The 26,307-nt window shown below is 39.8% G+C and overlaps 1 protein-coding gene across 5 annotated transcripts in view; it reads right to left on the reverse strand.

Annotated features, from left to right (window-relative positions):
• Positions 1-26,307, reverse strand: part of MAST4 (microtubule associated serine/threonine kinase family member 4) — a 550,772-nt gene that overhangs the window by 39,591 nt on the left and 484,874 nt on the right. For all 5 annotated transcript variants that reach the window (XM_044276133.1, XM_044276132.1, XM_044276135.1 and 2 more), the window contains 6 exons: positions 22,811-22,878; positions 21,541-21,626; positions 12,019-12,227; positions 8,443-8,581; positions 5,654-5,786; positions 700-865 (listed from right to left, as the gene is read on the reverse strand). In XM_044276133.1, coding sequence (XP_044132068.1) covers positions 700-865; positions 5,654-5,786; positions 8,443-8,581; positions 12,019-12,227; positions 21,541-21,626; positions 22,811-22,878 — 801 coding nt within the window. The remainder of the gene's footprint in view (positions 1-699; positions 866-5,653; positions 5,787-8,442; positions 8,582-12,018; positions 12,228-21,540; positions 21,627-22,810; positions 22,879-26,307) is intronic.

Here is a 26,307-nt window from a genome sequence, read left to right on the forward strand (position 1 = left end):
AGCTCATGCAAATAAAAAAAAATAAAAAAGAAAGGAAATTGGGGGTCATTTAAAAAACTAAAATGTTCAATTCCAGATATTGTTACTTTTGCATACTTGTTATGACCCTGAAGTTCTGGAGTTCTTTTGATTTGCTCTTACAAGGTCCACCTAATGTGTCCCAGTGGTGATGAATGTTAGTATCATCTAGTGTGCGGATTCTTATTGGCTGGTCCACACAAGGGGAATCAGATCCAATAGGAATATCCACTACACACTGCAGCATTTTTTAAATGACCCCAATTAATTATAATCCCAAAAAGTAAATGGATTATTTTTTTGAAGGACATCCCCCTTTAATCTTCTGCGTCTGTATACAGTGCTCCACTAGGGGCCTGGATGTATTTCTGGAGTGTAATAATATTACAGGCTATAGCTACTAGAGAGGGATCGTTGATCCAGGGAGTTATTCTGATTGGCTGATTGGAGTCGGGAAGGAATTTTTTTTATCCCCCTAAAGTGGGGAAAATTGGCTTCTACCTCACAGGGTTTTTTTTTTGGCCTTCCTCTGGATCAACTTGCAGGATAACAGGCCGAACTGGATGGACAAATGTATTTTTTCGGCCATATATACTATGTTACTATTACCCAGAATTTATTGGACCCTATAAGCAGCCCAATATGTTTCTATGAAGTGAAATAAGCATGCATAATACTTACCACTGATAACCTGCCCAAACAAGTCCTCTGGTGTATCCCCAAAGAATGGGACACATCCAACCAGGAATTCATACAAGATGATGCCCATCGCCCACCAGTCCACAGGCTTCCCATATCCTTGTCTCAAAATCACTTCTGGTGCAATGTATTCTGGGGTTCCACAGACCTAAAGCCAATGGGTCAAATACAGGGCAATCAATGAAAGTATACTTTATATAAAGAAGTGTGAAAAAGGCAAAAGACATAAAACAAAACAAAAAATAATAATAATCCCCAAAAAAAAGATTCTGTGTGGATTTTAGAGGTGGCATATTGAGCCACTGCAGAGACAACATTTTCTTAAAGCTGAGCCATAAGGTTTACAGCACCGGGTATTCTGTCACCAACTGCTTTATTATTTACAAAGTCACTGTACTGCCACACAATTTTATTTGATAGAGATTGGTGTAACTCCAAATTACTAAATCACTTCATTTAAAAAATCTGCCTGCAACCACCGGAAAAAAAGCTGTAAAATCATAACCACTAGGGGTCTCACTTCCACCTAACTTGCAGTCCTCTGCCGTTGTCAGGCAAGATCCGTCCCTAGTAACAGAGACATGGAACAAGACTCACAGGAAAGGGAGGTGTGTCAGAGCTAGCCAGGATCGTAAGCCTGACAGAAGAAATGCTTCTACACTGCTTCTGAAGTGCACAGAAGCTCCTGTGTGTCTGTAAGTCTGATCTACCCCTCCTTATCCGCTTTCTGTGCTCCCCAGAAGAAAATAAACATAGGGGGAAGTAAGGCAAGTGAGGTCACAGCTGGCAGATTCCATAGAAGGGAGACACCTACTGCTTGTTAGAGAAATGCATCTAGATGTGCAGCTGAAAGAGGGAGTAATATAGCTGAGGAAGACATTAGGGAAACCCAAAAAAGACCTGATCCATTATTGTTATGATTCTACAATGAAGCACAACCATTATAAAAAAAAATTGAAAACTCGGGTATGCTTTAAGTATTTTATAGTGGTATTTTTAGGCATTATACGGCAGTAATATGTAGGAAATATATTTCAATATTACATGAACACTTGACAGTAATATTTGTATACTGTATGCAGATATTACCGTACGTAGCCATTCGAGGGTGGTATTATATTGGCATTGTATGGAATTATTATTCGGCATTCACAAACAAACTTTTGATTATAAAACACGTTTATTTTTTTTTATTTTTCATATTTCAGGGGAGATTGATAGTAAAGGGCAACAACACCATTTGTTTTAGCTTGAAATATCAGTGCTTCCTTCTTGTGCACTGTGTATATACAAACATGGAGCACAGTCTACCTTACGAGTGATGGATGAGACACAGATGCTTAATTACCGCCAGCATACACTGCAGCAATAGAACGTTATACATGAGCTGAGCACTTTAAAACTAATAAACATCAATTTTCTGCATATTCTGCATTTATTCACAACCATTTTTTATATCCCCCCAACTACATTTCAAGACACCAGGGATAAACGCACAATGGAAGACATCCTGCTGGTAATTCATTTTAAATGTGGTGTATGTTTGAACTAGCAAAGAAAAATAATCTCTCTCCAGTTTATAAAGTATTAAATTAAGAAGAATGATCCAGACCATTTATATTGCAGCAGGAAAGTGAAGGGAACATACAATCAGCCAAGCTATTGTTCAGACGGATTTTCCTCCAAGACGCTTTAGAATAAACAGATTGTGGACAACTAGTAATGAGGCGTGAAAAAAAGCAAATGGACCACAGCTAAGATTTTAGCACCTTTAATTGTACAATGCATCATAAGCCCCAAAAGTAGTCTACAGAGATTAACAGACTTCCTTTAGTGTCTCATTTCGCTGTCTTAAATATTACGACAGCGCAATCATATTCCTAATTTTATGGGCAGACTTGTAAAGGATATGGAAACGCAAAGATTAGGCTTAATGTGAAAATTATATAATATGGTAGAGGACATATTAAATACTCTTAGGAAAGTCTGAGTTAATAGATGAAGGGAGAAAGAATCAACATTTAACAAATGGTCCATACAAGAAATGATGGTGAAAAGCTGTTCCATGTAATATCCCCTCAAAAGACAAGGGGGCACTGCCTCCATCTGGATAGTGATGAGCGGGAGGTGCCATATTCGATTTTGCAATATTTCGCGAATATTCGATAGAATTAAATATTTGTCATTAAATATTCGTCATTATTCTATTTATCGCGAATAACATGCGATTTAATTATTTGCGTATTGCGATTTTCTTTTAACTGTATAAGGCAACTTTCCTATTGGTTGACTATGGCTATGGCCAATATGTATATTTTACGAATATTCGCTATAGTGCTATATATTCTTGTTTTAGAATATGACGAATATTCTAAAAAGCAAAGTTATAGCAATTATAGCGAATATTCGTAAAATACACATATAGACTGCAATGTAGCTAATATAGCGCTATAATCTTTTTTTTTTTATAGTCAAATTTTTTTGGTCTCTTCTGAACTTCAGATTTGGAAAAAATTGACACTATTAAAAAAAATACTATAGCACTATCTTAGCTAAATTGCAGTCTATATGTGTATTTTACGAATATTCGCTATAGTGCTATAACTTCGATTTTTAGAATATTACATATAGACTGTAATTTAGCTAATATAGTGCTATAATCTTTTTTTATAGTCTAATTTTTTTTGTCTCTTCTGAACTTAAGATTTGGAAAAAATGTACACTATTAAAAAAAATATACTAGAGCACTATATTAGCTAAATTGCAGTCTATATGTGTATTTCACGAATATTTGCTATATATTCTTGTTTTAGAATATGACGAATATTCTAAAAAAACAAAGTTATAGCATTATAGCGAATATATTCGTTATTTAGAATATTCGTCTTTTTTTTTTTTCAATCTGTACTGTTATTCCACTTTGGCATACTCCTCCCTGACAAGCGTCCCCGTCACCATGGGAATGCCTGTGAGTTAGAATATACCATCGGATCTGAGTTTTCACGATCTAAGGGAAAACTCAGATCCGATGGTATTTTCTAACCCACAGGTGTTCCCATGGTGACGGGGACGCTTGTCGGGGAGGAGTATGCGAACAACTGTACAGATTGAGGAAATAAAGGCGAATATTCTAAATAACAAATATATTTCCTATATTGCTATATATTAGTTTTTTAGAATATTCGTAATTTTTTTTCCATATGAAAACATGATTCCTTCCTGCTTAAGTTGCTTGTGGGCCAATGACTCATTGACCAACAAGAAAGAAGCAGGAAGGAATCATGTTTTCAGATGTAAAAAAATTACGAATATTCGATATAGCGAATATATAGCACTATATTCAAAATATTCGCGAATTAGCGAAGTTGTGATATTCGCGATTAATATTCGCTATTCGAATATTCGCGCTCAACACTACATCTGGAGAAGAAAAAGTTCAGTCTCCAGAGGAGTCAAGGCTGTGACTGTCTGGAATAGTCATCACTTTAGAAGCTGGTCATAGCAGGAACCGATGATGGGGTCATAAAAAAAGCTTAGATGATTTCTTAGAAAAAAAATGAAATATATAGAATTACAGTGCCTTGAAAAAGTATTCAAACTTAAATGTATTTTATTGGGCTTTTATGTTCTAGACCAACACAAAGTAGCAAGTATGTGTAAAGTGAAAATAAAATGGTACCCGTTTTTTAAAAGTTTTAATAAATAAAAATCTGGAACATGTGTTGTGCATTTGTATTCATCCCCTTGTACTCTGATACCCCAAAATAAAATCCAGTGTGACCAATTGCCTTCAGCTGTCCCCTAATTAGTAAATAGAGTTCACCTGTGTGTAATTTATTCTCAGTATAACTACAGCTGTTCTGTGAAGGCCTCAGAGGTTTTTAGAGAACATTAGTAATCAAACAGAGTCATGAAAACCAAGGAACACACCAGACAGGTCAGGGATAAACTTGTGGAGAAGAGTAAAGCAGGGTTAAGTTATAAAATAAATATCCCTGTTGCTGTTCTCCATCCAATCTGACTGAGCTTGAGCTATTTTGCATAGAAGAATGGGCATAACTGGTAAAGACATATCCCAAAAGACCTGCAGCTGTAATTGCAGCGAAAAGTGGTCTTACAAAAGTATTGACTCAGGCGGACTGAATACAAATGTATGCCACACTTTCCAAATTTTTATTTATTAAACATTTTAAAAATAATGTATCATTTTCTTTTCACTTAACACATACTTGCTACTTTGTGTTGGTCTATCACATAAAATCTCAATAAAATAAATTTAAGTTTGTGCGTGAAATGTGAAAAAATGTGGAAAAGTTCAAAGTATGAATACTTTTTCAAGGTACTGTAACTGAATTCTGAACGATCTGCTCAGCTCCTCCTGCTCTGTAACATGCTGCCTGCAGCTCATACTGCATTTTAATGGTGACAAGTACCCTTTAACCCTGGGTTCAGACCTGAGCGTTTCTGAGACTCGCGTTTTACGCGCGTATTTGTTGCGCGTTTTTATGCGCGTTTTTTGCAATAGTAAACGCGCGTTTGTGTGATTGACTGCAGTGTTGTCCAATGAGTCTATGGGCCAAAACGCGCGACAAACGCCCAAGAAAAAGCTCAAGAACTTGTTTATGCGTCAGGCGTTTTACAGCGCGTTCAAACGCGCTGTAAAACGCTCAAGTGTGAACCAGGGCCATAGGGAAGCATTGGTTTTCACGTGTTGAGTGTTTTACAGCGCGTTTGACCGCGCTGTAAAACGCTCAGGTGTGAACTTAGGGTAAGCGTTTTCTATGTACTCAATGAAAGGATTGTTTAGAATTAGAAAAAAAATCCTTGTCTATAAGTTGTGCCAACTACTGTAGATCAATCGTTAAAAAAACATAGCAGAAACGTTTTCAACACTGAAGACTGAGACATGGAATAAAAAAATATTAGTTAAGCAGACCTGCTTGTCCAGGAACTCTCGGGCATCCTTCTCAATGTGACCCTCATAGAGGTTGGTCGTCATGCTCATTAGGCCTACTTTGGAAAGTCCAAAATCTGTAAGCTTAATGTGTCCCATTGAGGTGACAAGCAAGCTGTAAAAGAAAGACAAAGTTTAACTCATGTTTCAACAGAGCATGGTTTTTATTTCCTGTGCATAAACAAAAATAAGTTGTCAGGTTCATTATATATGAAGAATACATTATACAAACATAGTCCTGGAAACTAATCTCTGGATCTAAAAAAAAAAACACATTTCTTGTAGGTTGTAACCCAGGAGTTTTTATGGGAGTTGAAAAGTAGACAAGTATTCTATCAGATTCCTAAAATACTTTTGAGAAGTTGTGGACAGCCTGGATTAGGTCAGAAGTGTTCTGGTTACTCATATGAAAAATATATATGTACCAGGAATGTAGCTTCTAAGTCCTCACAGGCAGGGTCCTCTCTCCCTTTGTAAGTTATTTGCTCAGGTTTATGGCACTCGTTTTTGTATTATATTATGTATGTGTACCATCAGAATAATCTACAATGCAAAATAATTTCTTAACAGTTCATTGTGGTTCTCTATTTTTACAGCCTTTTAACAACAGACTCAGGGGAGAGATGGATTTCTGGTAGACAGAGATGGTGGTCCTCAAACCAAAGAAGCCAGTCTTAACTTCCTTAGGGCTCATGCACACGACCGTGTGCTGGCCGGGCCCGTGCTGCGGACCACAAATTGCAGTCCGCAATGCACGGGCACTGACCGTGTTGCAGCCGCATGCAGATTGAGGACCCATTCGCTTGAATGGGGTTCATGATTTGCATCCGACGGTCCACACCGCAAATAATGTAGTGCATGCACTACTTTATTGAGGTGCGGAGGCACGGACAGAAAACCCACAGAAGCACTCCGTAGTGCTTCCGATCCGTGCCATCTTTCGGCACCGCATCTTCCGGGTTGCAGACCTATTCAAGTGAATGGGTCCGCATCCATGACGCGGGGTGTACACGGCCAGTGCCCGTGTATTGCGGACTGGCTGCATGCGAGCCAGGGAATGGCCGTGTGCCTGTGCCCTTAAACGTAGAGACATCATTTCAATGTAAAAAAAGACTTCCATCTTGCACTTTGTTGTCCCGTCTCAGAGGACCTTTAGACATCGGGACAGGTTAAAGATGTTCAGAGTAAAGGTCAATAATTTGGGAAATTACTGGGATAAAGCATTCCTAGAATGTTTGTTCCCCATAACTGCCTTCTGTAATGTGCCACTGATCACCCAACTGACAAACACATTGTTAATACGAATAGCAAAATTATTGTTTTTGGACAGCAATCTTCTGCCCAGAAACAATAACTAGTGCCGATTCATGGAGGTGACTGCTGCATAAATGCAGATTCACCTCCACTTATGATCAGGCAACTACTGGGAATGGTTTTTTCCCCCAATAATTGCCAGCACGGTTGTTCCGTTTAACAAGATGTTCCGGGAATCCTGAGACACCACTGAGGCACTTATACAACTGATGGGGTTTATAATCTTGTTCCAGACATAGCTTACTCAAGTGATATACGGTATGCCTTGCTAGGTGAGAACCTAACCATTTTGCGAAACAGGTTTGCATTGTCTGTTCACCTCTTTATTACCTTGAGGACATGACTACTGAAGACCTATATAGTCTATGTAGTTTTAAAAAAAGTATAAGTTGTGTTTTCTATACTGCTCAATTTTGCTGTAATATATACAATTTGCACTTCACAATCATTACAAAACTTGAGAACAATTGCAGCTGCTAAGAAGTCATCAGAACACCCACACTACACTTTACTTGACTTGTGCACTGAGTCTTCTTACAATGCCAAATGAGATCATCTATTATCAGAAACACTACACAAACCACTATTCACTTTCACCATGGCAGTCATCAGCGCCTCTAATTAGAAGTAGCAGAGCTAATTTGATAACACATTACAGATTTTGTTTCCCCATTCTCATCAGTAACTGGGGGAACCATGCTAGTCTGTCCATCTGAAATTTCATCTAGTTAAGCTTCTCAGTCACAATGAGGCAGCTAATCCACGCTGACATCATCCCATTGCCCATCCAACACACATGCTTTGCATGCAGATAGAGTTCTGTGGTCAATGCAAATGCCAAAAGAGGGGAATTGTTTTCTTTTGTAAAAAAATATTCAATGGCTATTCCCTCTGAGCTTTGTGCACCCCAGGCAGGCTATTAATAAATGATTATGTACATGCCCAAAGAAGCACGAAAGGCACATGTCAGCATACTGATCATCTATGACTAAGGTCTTCATTTATAGAGATACTGCTCCGGAAGGCTTCTATGGCTACATTCACATGACGGTGAAAAACGACCCTTCAGAACCAATTGAAGTCAATTCAGATTTTTTTTTTTTTTATGGCCAGTTAAATGGGTTCCTCTTTAAGTCCTACAACCACAGATAACCATTGATAAAGATACATAACCTAAACGTTCAGAACTATAAAAGTGGCTACGAAAAAAGGTTTATACTCACCTGGATATGAATTACCCTATATCTGCATAATACATTGGACTTAATAAAGCATTGTATTACATACATGACTAATTTTTGTGTCCAGCACACAACCAAAATAGATGAGCAATATTGCAACAAGTTTTCATCCTTTCCTATACATATATTCACATTTTATGGTGGTTTATGAGGTACTCTGCCTATTTTATTTTATTTGTACTTTTCTAGCGCCTGTCTAGTCACTGAAGTACTCACTTGTCAGGTTTCAAGTCTCTATGCACAATTCCATAGTTATGAAGATACTCCAGGGCAAGTACTGTTTCAGCAAAATACATTTGAGCCATGTCTACAGGCAAAGGACCCATGTTCTTCAGTAGTGTTGCACAGTCTCCTCCTAAAGCAAAGAGCAAATTCCACTGGGGATTAATTTATAGCATTTTTAGCTTTAAAAATCTACTTTTAATAAATACTACTAAAATACCATAAATGTGTCCATACATCAAAAACACCATACACTTAGGTCAACAATATACTCATAACCACAATGGGGTCACTGCCAATGGCAACCAAAACTGAAAACTGGTCACCTCCAAAAAGTGTGATATGTATTATACTAGCTCTTGTAGACCTACTTTTGTGTTCCCTTCCTACTGCATTGCTTTACTTATTTCACCCCTAGAAGCCCATAGTCCCACAGCGTAAAAAAAGGACATCTTGCCAGAAAACGGTGTCCCTGGAGAAAACCTATTCCTAAAGGTACCCTGATATGTTCTAATATAACAGCACATCAAACAAAAACAAAAAATTGATTCTGGACACAAAAAAAATGTGGTGTATTGGTTCAACATATGTCCTACTCATGATGCTGGGCACAAGATGAATGAAGAGATATGCTGGTTGTGATATTTGGTTCCCATACCATAACTGTGGTACTGAGGTTAGCGTGAAGTAGAAGCAAATTTCACAACCAATAAATCTCTACATCCATCATGTGCCTAGGATTACAAGCGGGACCCATTTTGGGCCAACATACCTCATTTTTTTAGTCTTGAATTTAGATCTAATGCACTCCTTGTTTCCATAGATACGACCACCCTACAATCCATCAGTGGTGGCCGTGCTTGCACACTATAGGAAAAAGCATTGCTTATGTGTGCTCCCACAGTCCCGGCCACCAGAGAAGCCAATGCTTTTCCCTATAGTGTGAAAGCAGAACCCCCACTGATGAACATATGGACAATCACAATACATTAGTAAGTGCCTTGTATTAACTTTCTCTACATGATAAATGGCACTTGCTGAAGTGAGACAACCCCTTTAATGCTGAATTGTGTAAACGAATGACCTTATGATTTTACTGAATCCTTCAGTGTGAAAAAGTTCACACACAATGTTTTTCATTTAATTATACCCGAGTGCATAAGCCCTTAGTATTGAATACACAACACATACTGCCGAGCTTCTCCAATAGTTAATCTTCTTGCATGTTTGGTGGGCGTATTATGTACTGTGTTGGTGGTAGCCATAGGAACACAAGATCCCATAACCATAGAATACAAGGCAAGAATTGTTCTTATCGGGAGCAGAACAATGGCTGACTACTACAGTACAAATATGTCAGAAGTTAAAATAATAAAATGCAATTGTTGGTCCATCTCTGCAAAGATACTGCGTGTTTCCAAGTACTGCTAACAGCAATTTTCTTAATCTTCATTTCTTACGTTTTTCGGTAATTGTTCCCCAAAAAAACTGATAAAACTACAAAAATATTCAAAGAGGAAACGCCACCTAGCAAAACAATGATTATTTATTACAATGTTTCAGCTTCATACCACCATCATGTCAGTTCACCTCCTGTGATGGCTAACCTCCGGCACTCCAGCTGTGGTGAAATTATAACTCCCAGCATGCTCCATTCATTTCTATGGAGTTCTGAGAACAGCCAAACAAGTGTACATCTTGGGAGTCATGGTTTTACCACAGCTGGAGTGCTGAAGGTTAGCCATCACAGAGGTCCTACACACTGTAGTAAACAGTGCCAACATTTGGTGCGTTTTTGACACAATTTGGCTTCTTGAGAATTCCTCTGCACCATGATCCTCTGCTACAAAATTGCATGATAAATCTGGCTTAAACTTCTATCTCAAAGTAAGCCAACCAATAGTTGATGTAAGGATAGATAAAGGTGTCTGTCCCTGCACCACATTTGTCATCGGGCCTGAGCCTCTGTGATAAATCTGGTGTAGGCCTAGACAGCCCATCTACGTTAATGCCATCAACAGGATTAGTAAATCTGGGCAACAGAGCTCATTAGATCAGCCCATGAAAGAGGACCCTTACTGTTGATGTCCAAACAGATGAGTAACAAAAACAAAAAATGGTTTGATAAATAGATATACATTGAAGCATATCCTCCAGCTGTACAACATTCATCATGACCTCACAGCAACAGGCAGTCAGGACATGCTGAGAGTTGTAGCTTTTCAACATCTGGAGAACTAAAGCTTGATGAAGACTATACTGAAGAAAGAAAATTTGTCATTCTACTTCATAAATCTTACTGCAGAATATGAGGATAGAAAATACCCATATGGACAAAATAAGTGTATATAAGACTGCAACATGAATGGGAAAATAGCATCAATTGACCTTTTTCCTGAATTTTTGCATTCTAATAGGTGAATTTTTAGCTAAAAAGGCATTTGTTCAACCCATCTTAATGAAATCACATACATAAAAATCAGGGGTGCACCTAGCCTTTCTGCTGCCTGAGGAAAATATTGAAATGGTGCCCAACCCCTCCAGCTCTACTGTTGAAGGCATACTGTGATACAGTTGAATAGAGAGAGAGATTCCCACAGCGCCCACTTGTCTCTAGGTCTTACCACCAGAGGCAATCTCCTCACCAGGCCTCATTGGTGGTACACCCCTGATGAAAATCATCTATGGCGATTGTCATTGTCTTTTTATTTTATGTTCCACAAAGATCCAACTACTGCCCTTAGGACCTGTTCACACTAGAGTCGTGGCTTTCATTCATAAAGGATCCAAGACAATTATGACAGATCCATTACCAAACACTCATGGCTCATGTTGTCTTATAATGTGGTCCATCAGATTTCTTTAAGATTCAGGCATCTTTAGGGGGAAAAAAAATTTCGGCAGATTATGTTCTTCCTGACATTAAAATGACAGCTGGAGGGCCGCAGGTTGAGCATGCCTGCAACAGAGAATCTCAATACCGGGAAAAAGAAATTCAGTTTAGTCAGCATTCTGAAAGGAAAGAAATCCATTCAGGATGCATCAGGATGTCTTCCGTTCTGGCAACATTCCGTTGTGACCGGACACAAAAGATGCTGCGGTTTTGTGTCCAGTCATAAAAACGGATCCAGCACTGAAAACCATGTAAGTCAATAGTGTCGGATCAGTCTTTTTAGGACCCTAAAAAACTGGATCCGTCACCAAATGACTTTCAATGTATTCTGTTTTTTTCAGTTTTGATTTCACACAACGGCATCCCAACTGAACGGATCTGTTTCATTCCAGTATTGAGATCCTCTGTCGGATCTCAACACCGGAATTGACAAAGCAAGTGTGAAAGTAGCTTTAGTTGGGTTTACAAGCATAACCGAACTGTGCCATTCTTGCTCAAATACATGAAACACCGGAAAGTGGAACAGAGCCTTGGCTGAATATACAAGAATAGAAGACTCATAACATTCAGTGGCTAAAAATGCAGGAACTTCAAAAGTACATTTCGAAATTTCAAATAATGAGCAAGTCTCAGAGTAAACAGAATCTCATAACGGCAATAGAAAAACCATGTCTTACCTTCGACATACTCCATGACCATACATAAATGACGTCTCGTCTCAAAGGAACAGTACATGCTGACCACGAATGGATTCTCTGCAAATGTTAGGATGTCCCTCTCCACAAAGGCTTGTTGAATCTGATTTCGAAGGACTAGGTTCTGCTTATTGATTTTCTTCATTGCAAATCTCTGACGGGTTTCTTTATGTCGAACTAAGTAAACAGCTCTGGAGAGAAGGGAAAGAAAATCCATGAGTTATAATGAAGTTTAGTTAACACTTATTGATAGAAAGCGCTCCGTGATAAAAAGTCAAAAGTTAGCAGGGAAAATCTTTGTAACGAGCTTAAATAATTTAAGACCTTTAAATTAAACCTAAAGGCTTCAAACATTTGGTAACTAGGACAAGTATTTGCTCCTTCACACAAACGGGATTAAGTGATCAGATGGAGATCAATTTCTCTTAAAAGAAAAAGTAACAACAAAAACATCAATGGAAACTTCATCTCCTCCTTGTATACTTCTCGGTCTACATGACTGAGCTAACAAGCGGGAACCTTTGCTGATCTTCTTGATTTTTTTGTTGGTATCTACCGAACATGATCCAGTAGAGAGCAGTGTTGATCTGTATCACCCCTGTCCAGTTCTAGGATGTCCTGCTCAACAAGAATCAATAAGAACATCCCCTCCCCCTTAAAAACCCTTCCAACATGAGGCCTCACATTAGCGCTCTGAGGACAGCACGTGTGTGTTCTCCCCAAATGGACATTTTTAGCTAATTATTAAACTATGCTGTAGTAAAAAAAAAAAACAACCAAAAAAACATATAGTCAACTATGCCGTAGTAAAAAAAAAACATAACCATAAAGCATATAGTCAGCTCTTTTTAAGAAACTGTGGGTCTCATCCATAGAATTAGCAATGAAGGGCTAGTAAACATTCTCTCTACTTTCATGGCAAATTTCCAGCAGAGCTCGGTGAACAGATGCTGCTTTCAACATCCAAAGGAAATAAATCATTTTGAAAAAGTATCAAGTCATTGTGAGCCCTTTTTTCTGTAAGTGTATGTTCCCTTCAGATGAAGAAAGCTATATAAGGCTATTTAAGAAGTCCATCAATACGGAATAGATGAGGCTCTCATCATAGGACACTTGATTTAAAGAGAACCCATCACCTCTCCTGACGTGTCTGCTTTAGTAATTACTCGCATCTCCCTTGTAAAAACTATTTTGGAGCATCTATCCTTATGACTATGTTGTGCCATTCCTTTATTATTCCTGTTAGGAGTTACGACTCATTTGTCAGAAGGTGCAGATGGGTGTTACCAGTTAGGGGTGTGTCCCTGCACAGTCTGACACTGGCAGCTCTGATTGGATAATTTCAGACTGTGCAGGGACACCCCCACCAACAGGTAACACCCAACTGGACCTTTATGGCAAACTGCTAGCAATTAATTCACAACTTCTATCAGAAATAATAACGGAATGGCACATCATAGAGAAAGAAGAATAGATGCTGCAGAATTATTATGTGCGGAGTGTAAGTAGTTACTATAACAGACATGTCAGGAGAAGGGAACCTATCACTTGATTTTTCTACCATAAAGCACCATAAAAAACTCTATACGTCTGTGCCATAACTTTTTCAACAGCCTGTTGTATAGCCTGTCCATTTTCGCACCATGTAAAAAATGAATTTTAACACTATGCGCCTGACATTATTGATGACCCTCAGGACAGGATAAGTATAGAGGAGCGATTTGGCTGCCTCGCTGAACTTCGACAAGAAATGCGATTCATTAAGAATTACTTAATCACAAATACTTTCCATTGTATGGATCGGGTGCAATGACGGGGAACGGCGATCATGCCACCGCCCATCATTTAACCCCTCAGATGCCGCATTCAACGCTGATCGCGGAATCTGACTCACATTCAGCTGCTCAGAGGTTAATGAAAAAAAAAATTATACACACCTCATCCACTTGACTGCTAAGAAGCCGTCCGCTTTTATCTTGATTGAAGAAAACCTGCCAAAGGACCTGCGGTGAGCATGATGACAACACCACCTGATCCCCCTGGGCGCACGTGGTGAAGTTATTAGTGATGACATCACCACGTGCGCCCAGTGTAATCATGTGGTGGGGTCATCATGCTCGCGCAGGCCCCTTGGCAGGTTTTCTTCAAACTAGATGGGAGCGGACGGCCTCTCCACAATCAAGTGGATGAGGAAAGTATAATTTTTTCTTACTTTCAGCCATCATTTTACGAAAAATTGCTAAAATTCGTATCGAAGTCCACTTTAGATATCTTTAGTATTAAGCAAATAAAAGTAAGTCATTACAAGCCACTTCTGTCAGCATCTGACACATGCGCAGGAAAGGGAGGTGTACTGGCCTCAGCTTCATCAGCACAATGTGCATGTAGCCACTAAACTATATCTTCACTACTAATACCAAAAAGGAGTAGACCACTTGACTCACTGAAACAAAATAGTGCATGGTGACGCCGTGCGCTCCTGCACTCAGAAGAAATCCAGGCCGGTATCACACGGTCCGTGGTCCACGGACGTGCGCAGGAGGCTTAAAACTGTCTCAGTGACGAGAAAATGTCATATAAGATGTAAGAATGCTGCACATCTCCCATAGACATAATGACATGAGGGGATATAGCAAATTTCTGCAACACTTACTGTGTTTTCTCTTACAATGGCAAACATTATTTAGTTATTTTAGAGCGCCATTAATTCACAGGCGCTCTACATGCATAATACATACATACATACATTAAAAAAAGTGAAGAATGGACTAACGATGACAGACAACTTGCTCAACAAGTGGTGTCTCTCCACAGGAAAAGGGTGAGGCTTAAAATGTGCCAAAATATCACCCTACACTTAGCCAATCGGTAATATAAAGCTAGACAAAAGAATCTAAAGATGCGCCAAAAGTATTATCCAGCATCAGCCTCTGTGATTAATCATTTTTAGACTGCCTTGCCCAATTTTACTCGGTTAAACGTTAGATGGTAAATCTGCTCCAGTAACTTCTAGTTAGCAGTGCGAGCTCATGATGCATCAAACCTTCATGCAAGTAGAACAGAGCTATCTCTCTAGTAATAAAAGATACATAATAACCCCTTCTGCAAAATATTACAATTTTTATTTTGTTGGGGTCACTGTACTTTAAATGGTTTTCCGAGATTTAAATACTGATGACTTATCCTGTGGATAGGTCATCCGTATCTGATCGGAGGGGGTCCGACACCCTGGACCCCCACTGGTCAGCTGTTTGAGAAGGCACTGGTGCTCCTGTGAGCGCCGCTGCCTTCCTGCAGCAAACTGTGCACAGCGACATACGTTTTATAGCACCTGTGCTTGGTATTACAGCTTGGCCCCATCACTTCTATGGGGCTGAGCTGCACCTGGGAAAAGCTGAGAGATGGCTCGGCGCTACAGCCTTCTCAAGCAGCTGATCGCTGGGAGGTCCCAGGTGTCGGACCCCCACAGATCAGATACTGATGACCTATCTAGATGATAGGTCATCAGTATTTAAAACTCAGGAAAATACTTTTAATTTCATTTAATAGAGAATGGTATACATAGTAAATTTTTAAATCACTTCATTTAAAAAGTATGCCTGCATCCACCTGAAAGTCATGGCCACTAGGGTTTTCTGTTCCACCTAATTTGCAATAACTACTCGTTGTCAGGCAAAATCCATCCCTAGTAACAAATGGCAGAGAGGAAGGGGGGGGCATGTCAGAGCTAGCTGAGATCCTAAACCTGAGAAAAGAACTGTTTCCATACTGCTTTTGAATTCACAGGAGCCTCCTGCCTTTCTGTAAGTGTGATCTCCTCGTCCTTATCTGTTCTGTCAGCTCTTGGGCTGAAAGTAAACATAAGGGGAAGTAAGGGAAATGACATCACAGCAATACAGTGCTTGTAGAAAACCACATAATTCCCCCATACTTGTGAGAGAAATGCATCTATCAGTGCAGCTGACGAGGGGCTAATTAGGCAAAAAAAGACATTAGGGACGCCACAAAAAAAAAAAACCTCTCCCTTCATACTTACGATTGTACAAAAAAGCAAAGCCATTATGCATCTCAGGTACACTTTCAATATTTTCATAACTAGCCTTGGAAAGTCTGGCGGGAACTGGGCAATGGAGGCCCTCTGCAATTGTCCCTTCTGTCCTCCCTATAATTCCACCTTGCTTGCCACAACATGTCTCTGTCTAGCATTATAAACCTGTTTTCGCCATCATTTAGAGATGTTATGAGAAACGCTACCTGAGGCAATAGAGGAAGTGTGGGGTTTACATTGGATACCTTTTACTCTTATGCAAGAACTGAACTTCACTGCTACTTTAGCAAGACTGGGCAGCGTGCAAAGACAAAAGGATGAGATGCCTTCCTCGAGATGAACTGTACAATGTTGGTGACTCGGGCATTGGCTCTTTAGTGACAAAGCAGCAACCATTAAGCATGCAAATTGTATATGCAAATCAAATATCTATTGTATCCGAGAGCCAGAATTTTTGCAGATGCCTTGTACCTTCTGATCCCCACAGGATCTGTTCCACTTGTGATTTCTGACTAAATTACACTGGCAGCTCTGTCTGCATTTTTTAATTGTGAGCAATGGAAGTTTGGATGGAAAGCTTTACTTTTTCCATGCAGGCTGTACTGTCTTCAAAGCTGCTTTTCCACGGCATACAATATCAGTGACACAATGCTTTATTTACAGGCATCTGAACAGAACAATACATGGCACAGTGTGCGTTTTAAATGCTGGTTTTTGTATTTAGCACCTGGACATGGTGTTCTACGGAGTTCAGTTTCAAGATCAACAATCATCTTTGCTTTGAATTAAACATTGCTACCAGGTTTGATCAGTGTATCCTGTGATATCATATCCCTGGCAGAAGCCTTCTGGTCCATTGAATCTTTAAAGTAAGATTAATACTGTTTTGCCTGCGTGCTCTTGACCCTGTTCTGTTACAGGATGTTCCTACAGTGGCTTAAAAGGCTTTACACTGGGAACCATCATTTTCAGCAAGTACTCCACATGGCATAACAACCTAATGACTGACTTCACTAATTTGTATCAGATAATGCGAAAGAGATGGAAACAATAAAGGCCACTTTACCCAGGGGACAATGAGAGGCTGCTCAGAAATGAAATGACAATTGATAAAACGCTTGTTGTTGCTTATCGCATCCTCTACGTCAGCATAAAAATAATCATTTGTCGGCAGCAAATCCCATCATGTAAATAGTGCATGTGCTGCCAACACTAATTGCGAATTGCACATTGCCGGTGTCCGTGTTTTGCGGATCCGCAAAACACATACGGACGTGTGAATGGTCCCTCATAGTAACATTATTAAAGGTTACGTTTTATCTTTATGTATATTCTAATGGATTGCCTTCCTTGTACAATGTTATAATATACTTTCTATGTTAGAAAGTATATTATAGTGCATTTGTATTGTGCGGCAGTTGTGTGCGGTTCTGCTGCGATACTGCAGGTATATAGAGGGACAAGCGCTATTGGAACAAATCATTTCTACTGGTGTGATATACCAGTTGTCCCCCCAAAAAACAGTTTGAAGCGGGGTGTTATATACCAATATACTTTCTTTATAGTGCATTTGGGTACTGTATAGTGCATTTGCGCATACGCAAAAATTATATTGCCGATATTTCACATTGAAAAAAATAATGAATGGAGATCGCAAATTTGAATAATACATCTGGTATGTCACTGTCCATGTTGTGGGACTATTTGTGCACTTCTAGTAATTATTTCTTGGCTGCAAATATGAGCTGAAGGTTTTTCAGGTTCGCCTGCCATTAAAATGAATGGGACCCGCCGCAAACTTGCGGTTCATGAACATTTGATCGCGTTTGCGAACCGGCCCGGCAGATGTTCGTCCATTACTAAATATCATAATAAATATTTGGATAATATGAAAGTTTAGAATTAGGACGGCTGGAAAAGTCATGTGGATGGTTTACAAGGCATCATCACTGTAGGGCCCCATGACACGTATTTTCTGCGCCAGGAAAATGCACAAGGAAATACAGTACCAGCCAAGTAGAGGAGATTCGAAAAATCTCATCCACTGTACGGGTTACCGAAATTGACCTAGGGTGCAGATTTTGAAGTCTGCAGCATGTAAATGCTTTCTGAAGATTTTCATTGCGGCTTTTACTTTTTGCATTGCTTAGAGTGAAATCTAATATAAATAGGTATCCCCTATCCTATGGATAGTGGATAACGTTACTTACCCGGAATACCCCTTTAATATTCTAGGCATTTACAAATGTTGACAATAATACTTCTTCTCTGTACGCCCACGGCTATTTGTACTACAGTCTATGTCTGTGCTTGTATGTACATATATACTCAAACAAGCTCCAAGTTACTGCCCTAGCCCGTATCTAAACACCCAGGCTAAGGTAGAGGAGATGGCTGGTACCCAGTACCTGGGGCACATAACCGAACAGCAAACCACCTTCCCCACGCCCATACCCCATCTTTCCATTTAAACACCATGACAATCATCTTTAACTGTATATATATATATATATATATATATCATGTTATATGTAAGCTTTACTTTACAGTTGCTGTAATACAGGAGAAGGATTTGTAAACCGGTCGCTCTGCTCTAGAATGGACTTGCATTGCGAGTTCATTTGGCATGAAACAACACTGATTCATCATTTCACTTGGTGTATACCATCAACCACTATTTCCAAACTACAAATCAAACTCACCATGACTCACACGAGCAGACAAACTAGAAGGAAGATGACATGCCTGCCACACCTATGGGTTATGTGACCTTTTGCATTGATTAAATCTGAATGCAATACATACATTGCAGATAAACATTTATAGGATTGAAAGCCTAAGTTTCTCACTCGCCAACCCAGCCGCCCCTCCCAGGTCCATTGTGCAGAAGAAATAATATTTTTCAAAAATATGCAAATTAATAATTAAGGGAACAGAGTTCTGGCTATAGACATTCTGGGGGCACTTAAGGAATAATTAGCATACTGGGGGAAAAATAATATTTCCCCAGAATATTGCAACAGATCGGGGGGGTAGAGAGATGGGCTTTAACTCAGCTGGGGAAGCCCTACTTGGCATGGTGCTGATGATCCTAATGACTGGCGTCCTTTAAATAACAATGTCACACAGCTGACTATATAACACTGCCCAGTCAATAAACTAGGGAATGAAAAGCACCCTGTGCATGCGACATTTTATTTTGGGGTTGGGCAGCTTCGGTGGGCTCTGAAGTGCAAGCAATAGTGCCGAGAGGTTAGCCTTGACCCTTTCAGTAAAAACATTTCCGACCACAAAGGTTAAACATTCCTAAGGTGTGAACCTAATAGTAATACATGTCCATGCTTTAAGAATATATTGGCATATATTTATTATGTGTTGAACTCAATAGCTATGCTGAACTAGAGATACCATGGATAGCAGTGATATCATCCTTCCAACAGGCCCTTTGAGCTGTATACATCTGGGGCATACAGGTAAAACTCGAAAAATTAGAATATCGTACAAAGTTTATTTATTTCAGTAATGCAACTTAAAAAGGTGAAACTAACATATGAGACAGACTCATTACATGCAAAGCGAGACATTTCAAGCCTTTATTTGTTATAATTTGGATGATTATGGCTTACAGCTTATGAGACCCCAAAGTCACAATCTCAGGTACCCTTTGCTCCGGGGGTATGGACTAATTTGCTGACTAGAGGGTGACACTTTGAACCTAGAATATTAAACATTTTCCAATATTCTAATTTTAAGTTCCATTACTGAAATAAATGAACTTTCGCACGATATTCTAATTTTTCGAGTTTCACCTGTATGTCTGGTGGCATTTTTCCTGTAAGCCTTAATGCAGTATCAACAAAGCCCCATTGGATGCAAAACTACCAAGTGTGGTCTGAGGTGTCTGTAACAAGAGAGTATCGGCCTTCCAAACTCAAATCAGCTGCTATTTTCGTAATTACAAGATCTGTCCTCTCAATACAAACATTATTGTGTTCTCATGTGCTCTTAATACACCATGACTCACTGTTTCTTTATACTCCAAATCTCATTAAAAGCGCCTCAGAGTTTATGGAAACCATCCTGCAATGAGGTCACCAACACAGCCTGGCTGGTTAAATATCATGGCCAGGATAGCCTCATTCTACATGTACCTGTAGGCTGTTTGGTCTGTTTTGGTCACAGGTGACTGAGATCAAAGAGTAAGCATGGCCTGACACTAGTAGGTGACTGCACGGCATGTAGATGATGACTATGTATTGAAAACAAGGACTTTGGTTTGGGTGGATATAGGTCTATGGTTTAGGAATATAGGGAACTTTTACCATGCTGGCCATAAAAACCATGTCTATTAAAGGGTTCATGTGGGACTAAGCTTAATATTTTACCCAACAGAAAATATTTGTCTTTGTCTTTGTCTCTACCTTGTGTCCCAAGACTATGTTGAGTAATAGATGTAGCAGTGCACAAGTGCAGAGCTGTATGGTCCTTGCTATGATTGTGCTGGACCATGATAACAGCGCTGTGAGGGAGAAGAGTCCGATGAGGCACGCTGCCTCTTCCTCCATATGATGACTGACGAATAGGAAAGAAACCTGTCAGTCATCAACTGGTGGAACGGGAGGACGGGGACTCTTCTCCCTCTCACCGCTGGGGCATGCTGCAAGGCTTGCAATGTCAGTACTCTAATCTACTCACTGCAATCTAAAATGTGACAGACTGCTGAAATCAGCGGGTCTGTCACTATACTAGGCTTCCCTTAGTGAGGTAGGCATAGTATAGGTTCCCTTTAAGTGGAATTTGTCATAATAAATTAGTGACAACGTTTATTATTTCTTATCACTTTTCTAACTTAAGGAGTTTTCTCTGACTTTAATATTGATAGCCTATCCTTGGGATAGGTCAATATCAGCTGATTGAAAGAGTACTGCCTCTTCTTAATAGTTTACAAGGCACAGCGCCATACATTTCTTAGTGGCTGTGATTAGTACTGCAGCTCATTCCTATAACGTGAAAGGAACGGAGCTGGAACACAAGGCACAGCCACTACAAAATGTACAGAATTTTGCCTGGTAAACAGATAAGGAGATGCAACACTTACCAGTGTGCCGATGCCCCATCAACTAACTGATTAGCAGGGATCTGATCCCCAACAATCTGACATTGAAAAAGTTTCAGAAAACCCCTTTACATAGCTTAATAATAATTTTCCAAGAATTCTCCACATATATCAAATTATTATCTTTCTTTATATGTCTACAGACCAAACTCTAGAAATCAATCTGTTCTCTGTAGTTATTGTGAAGCTATTTGAAGTCAATTTTCAAACACAACAAACAGCAAATGAAGGAGCAGAAAATCTTCATCCAGAAGCAATAATGGGCGAGTGCTGTAAACTTAAATATTGTGCAGGACCTTACAATGCATGTAAGCTTATCTTTAGCCAACACAAATCTCACCCATAAGCTCCATTGCTGATTAGTTTCATTGTTTCAAAGTCAATCTCGCAAGGCTTTCTTCTCAGTTTTAATGATCGATTTGAGCTCTAAAAAGAATAAGAAATTAGGGTAAGAAATTTAAAACATAGAAGTGAAATGGAAATAGAAATGTCCTTTTACAGTGGCTTCTAAATTCCACACCACAGTATATGACTATGATGCAAATGGGACTCTTCACAGATTGCTTTCCTGAACAGAATAAGCTTGGTTATATCTACCATATAGATGTATATATCTGACCAATGGGTATGTCCACATTAGACGTTTATAGCATTCCCACCTCTGGAACCTGCACCTGTCCAGAGTATGATGATCCATCAACCCCCATGTCTACTGGTAAAGCAACCACCGGCCACCACATCCAGGTGGAGCATAAATGCAGAAGTGTGTTCAGCTGCTTCAGTGACCTCTAAAGAAGTGGCTGGAAAGAGCTACAGACATGCAGGACCACCTCTCCATTCATTCAACACCTCGATGCAGTGGCCACTTTATCAGACAGGACATGGGTCAAGAAACCCCCTTTATCAAAACAGGTGCAGTTCTCATCTATCAGACACTTAGGCTAGGGCTACACGGCGACATGATAGTGAATGGTGTCACACTGCGTCATGCTACAACTGCGACACAACAGCCGCAAAAAAGCCATCCAAGTTGGATTTCTCTGTGATTGTTGCCTCGCAGTCACAGCATGTCGCAGTGTGACACCATTGACTATCATTACAAAAAATGTCGCACGACACATGTTGCAGTTTAGTCATCATACCCTTTTTGTTGCACGACCTATTGTCACGCAACACATGTCGCCGTGTAGCCCTAGCCTTATGGCAAATCCATACATATGGTGGGAATACCTCTTTAAATGTACGGTATTTAGTCTTGAGAAGAGAAACCTACAAAGAGAATACATTGAACAAATACAAAACAAACTGAGAGCTGATCACCTCAAAAGACAAGAGGACACCATATATTTAGATAAAAACGATCCAGCACTCCTGAAATTTTTGAGATGTCGGTTCTTTTATTGTGGTGATAAAAAATTTCAGGAGTGCTGGATCGTTTTTCGCTTTGTTTCTTGCCTCAAGAGGTCTCACCATGGTTTCCTGTGCACCCAAGGACTGCAATACATGTGGCAGGTGAGCTGGTTTACCTTACAAGTCCACCATACATTTAGTTTGTAATATAACCTTTTTCCGGAAAAAATAAATAAATAAAAGCAATGTATGATACTTACACTGGCAGATTCGTCAGTCTCTGGTGTTTCTGCTGTTCCACTGTCGTAATTTGCCAACAAAGCGATTTCTAAAATTGTAACCAAAAACTTTTTAAGCCATGAGCCATAAAAAAAAAAAATTATACTATGATTAAAACTTTCAAAAGTAGTTCCAAGTTAAGTCTTTAATTGTAAAAACACACAAGGCTAGTTTCACAATAACACTAAACTGTTCTGTCACAGTCGGAAACTGGCGCAGTACCTCCAGGCCCCATTGACTATAATGGGATCTGGTCCGTTTCCGGCATTAGTGCAAAGATTCAGAAAGACAAATACAGCTTCAAGCAGCGGTTTTTGTCTGGCCTAGTCCCGGCACTAACAGGTCAGATTCCCTCTGGGTCTCAGTATGGACTCTGAAAGGTAGCATCCAGCTATGCCAGATACGATGAACTCAGACGGGCTCTTCCTCTACCGCAACAGCCGGTCGGAACAATTTAGCGCTAGTGTGAAACTAGCCTAACTCCATAAGGCTAAGTACATAACATATACTATGGTAAATAAGACATAATCATTGATATTACTCACTGAGATGTTGTTTTTTTTAGAAACACAAAATCTTTGTAATTAAATTTTTTTGAAAAATTAAGGTTTAAAAAAAAAAAATGCTAAAATGTGTTGTACTGTTGTAAGTGGAAAAAAAATGGGTCCTGCTCTAGCAGATCCTGCCAGCACATCTTTTACATGGTCAGCTATTTATCTGAATCACCAGCATGTAATACCACATGTACCCTGCAGGAGGAGTTGTATGGCCAGGCAGAGATCCCACCGATCGGCTGATCACAGGAAGGTAAGCAATAAAAAATAAAAAAAAAAAATCTGTTGTCTTTTTTTTATGAAAGCTCTTAAAATTACATAAACTAGAACCAGAAGATAATGATCTGACCTTACATGGTCTATCCAGGTGTAAGAATAAAATAATGTATTTATTGCCAGTAATACTCAAATCAGGCAGAGGTAATAATAAATGGACCATGCACCGCAAGTTCCGCATTTCTCTTTTAATGTATCGACCTACCTCTCTGATTACTTCACTATAAGGAGGCCTTCTTCAATCTCATGAACTCTTTTATGTCTCCTTCAAATATCTCAAAATCCGCCTGAAAATTCTTCCTAAAGTGGCTAATGTCACGGCGAACAAGGCAAAAAGCACAATTCCATTTCAAAAGAAGCCTTGCCCAACAGCAGTTATCTTGGAGGCACATAATATCTGCTAACAGTGGGTATTAATGGAATGAATCCCAGAGTCAGCACTTAAAGCGAGAATCCCGGGAACTATTTTGAAATGCCTGAAGAGATTTTTAAAACTCATCTAAATACCATTAAACATCTGCCTATTTTATGTCATTGATTGAATCCACTTCTGTAGACTGGCGTTTACAGAAAGAGAGAAAAAAGAAGGTAAAGACGGCAATTTAAAAACCACAGGGGAAGAAGGGAAAAAAATAAAAAAGAATCTCCCTCTAGGGAAAAGTTGAGAAATGCACCGGTATCTAGCAGATGATGAATCTGCTGTGGTCCAGCTTTCAAAGCACCGTCTATTCATGTGCCATTATCAACCAGTAATTCATGCGTGACTACTCTATTAGGAATATTTGGTCATCATGAAGGCAGCTGCTGCTGGGTTCAGATCCTGTGCTACCAGCGTGGATACCCTTCAACTTGTGTGTTTGCAAACATTATTAAAAGGTAACAGTTTGGCAGATAAGAGATGAAGCTTTGCTCTTTCCAGCGTGCGGCTGAAGGTAATACTGCTCAGCTGCTGACAAAAGGAGATCACTTTAAAGTCATTCTGTTTGACGGCAAACGTGGAATCTTAATGCTGCTCATAAAATATCCATGTCTCCAGGAACAAGATGAGGTACTGGTACCAGCTACTTAATAACGTCTGCTCTCCTCATTGCATTACAAAGTGATCTCTATTGATCATGTTTAAAGTTCGATGAAACCTCTGTAGAAAACTTTCCATTTCGCTGTACTTATTTTTTTTTTTTAAAGACACCAACATAGCTAAACTAATAGACGGAGGACTAGGAATCCCACCAAATCAAATATTCTTTTAGTCTGGGCACAGTAATAGTTAAAAGGAAAATGCCATTAAAAAACGGCATTATTAAAATCTGTTCTTCATTACAAATATATTTTTGGTATTAAAAAAAATAAATCATTAATAAATCATTGGTATTAAAAAAAAAAAAATTAAAATCATAATTTTTACACTGGACACCTGAGCAGTCACAAATAGGCTGACATTTTGTGTTTTCTTATTTGTCATCTTTGCTGTATAGACTGGGACAGAGTCATCTTATTATCAAAAGAGGCTGCGGAGTTTAAATTTGTGGATCTGTAACTAAAAAAAGATGCAAAGGAGGCATCAGGTAAGGAGGGGTTCACATCTACGTTGTGAACTCAGGCACTCTTCCAGCTTTCAGCCAGACAAGAAATACTACACGCAGCATATTTTTGTCCAGCTGGAAGTCAGCATATATGCCGGAAAGAGGCCAGATCCCATTATAGTGAATGGGGATCCAGCAGTGCGCAGTGGTATCCGGCTATGCTGGATAAAGTGAACTCCGGTAGGCTGTTCCTCTGCTGGAACAGACTACCAGAGTTCACAATGCAGATGAGAACTTGGCCTTAGGCTCCATTTACGGATCCGCAATACACAGGCAGCATTCAGTGTGCAGTCCGCATCAGGGATGGGTCCGCAAATCCGGAGATGCGGAATGGATTGGAACGGAAGCAAGGAACGGAACCCTACGGGAGCACTACGGAGTGCTTCCGTGGGGTTCGTGCCGTACTTCCGTTCCGCAAAAAGATAGAACATGTCCTATCTTTTTCCGAAACGGCCGGATCGCGGACCCATTAAAGTGAATGGGTCAGCGATCCGCTGCCCCATGGACGGTGTTCGTGCATTGCGGCCTGCATTTTGCGGGCCACAGCACGACCACGGGGCGCACACGTTCGTGTGCAGGAGGCCTTAGCGTCCTGTTTGTTTCCTAGTTGTGAACTTGAATTTATTTTCTTGAACCGGAGGGTCGCTTTAATAGCAGCTCTATGGTCCTGCTTGAGGCAGAGACAAGGCAGGACAACAATTCTATACATACAGATAAGACTATGTATGCATCTTGCAACCTCCCAGCCTCCAGGGGCTGCACGCCATCATTTCTTAGAGACAGGATTAGGGTCCTTTTGCACCCCAACTCCAACTCCATAACACGCGCCAAACCAGTGCTTTTGTGCTTATTTAAAAGGCCACAGAGGCCGATGGAAAGCGCATGGGAGATGAAAAATCACTACTATGATTGCTCATCCCCCCCATACTTGTACATTGCACTGGGAGATGTGCTGCCAACCAGCAAGCATTTTCATGCCAACATAAACAATACGATCAGCCAACAAACGAGTGTTTGCTCATAACATTCACACAAGAAAATTATTGTGACCGGGTGCTCAAATGT

Source organism: Bufo gargarizans, chromosome 1 (assembly GCF_014858855.1).
Source record: "Bufo gargarizans isolate SCDJY-AF-19 chromosome 1, ASM1485885v1, whole genome shotgun sequence".
NCBI lineage: Eukaryota > Metazoa > Chordata > Amphibia > Anura > Bufonidae > Bufo > Bufo gargarizans.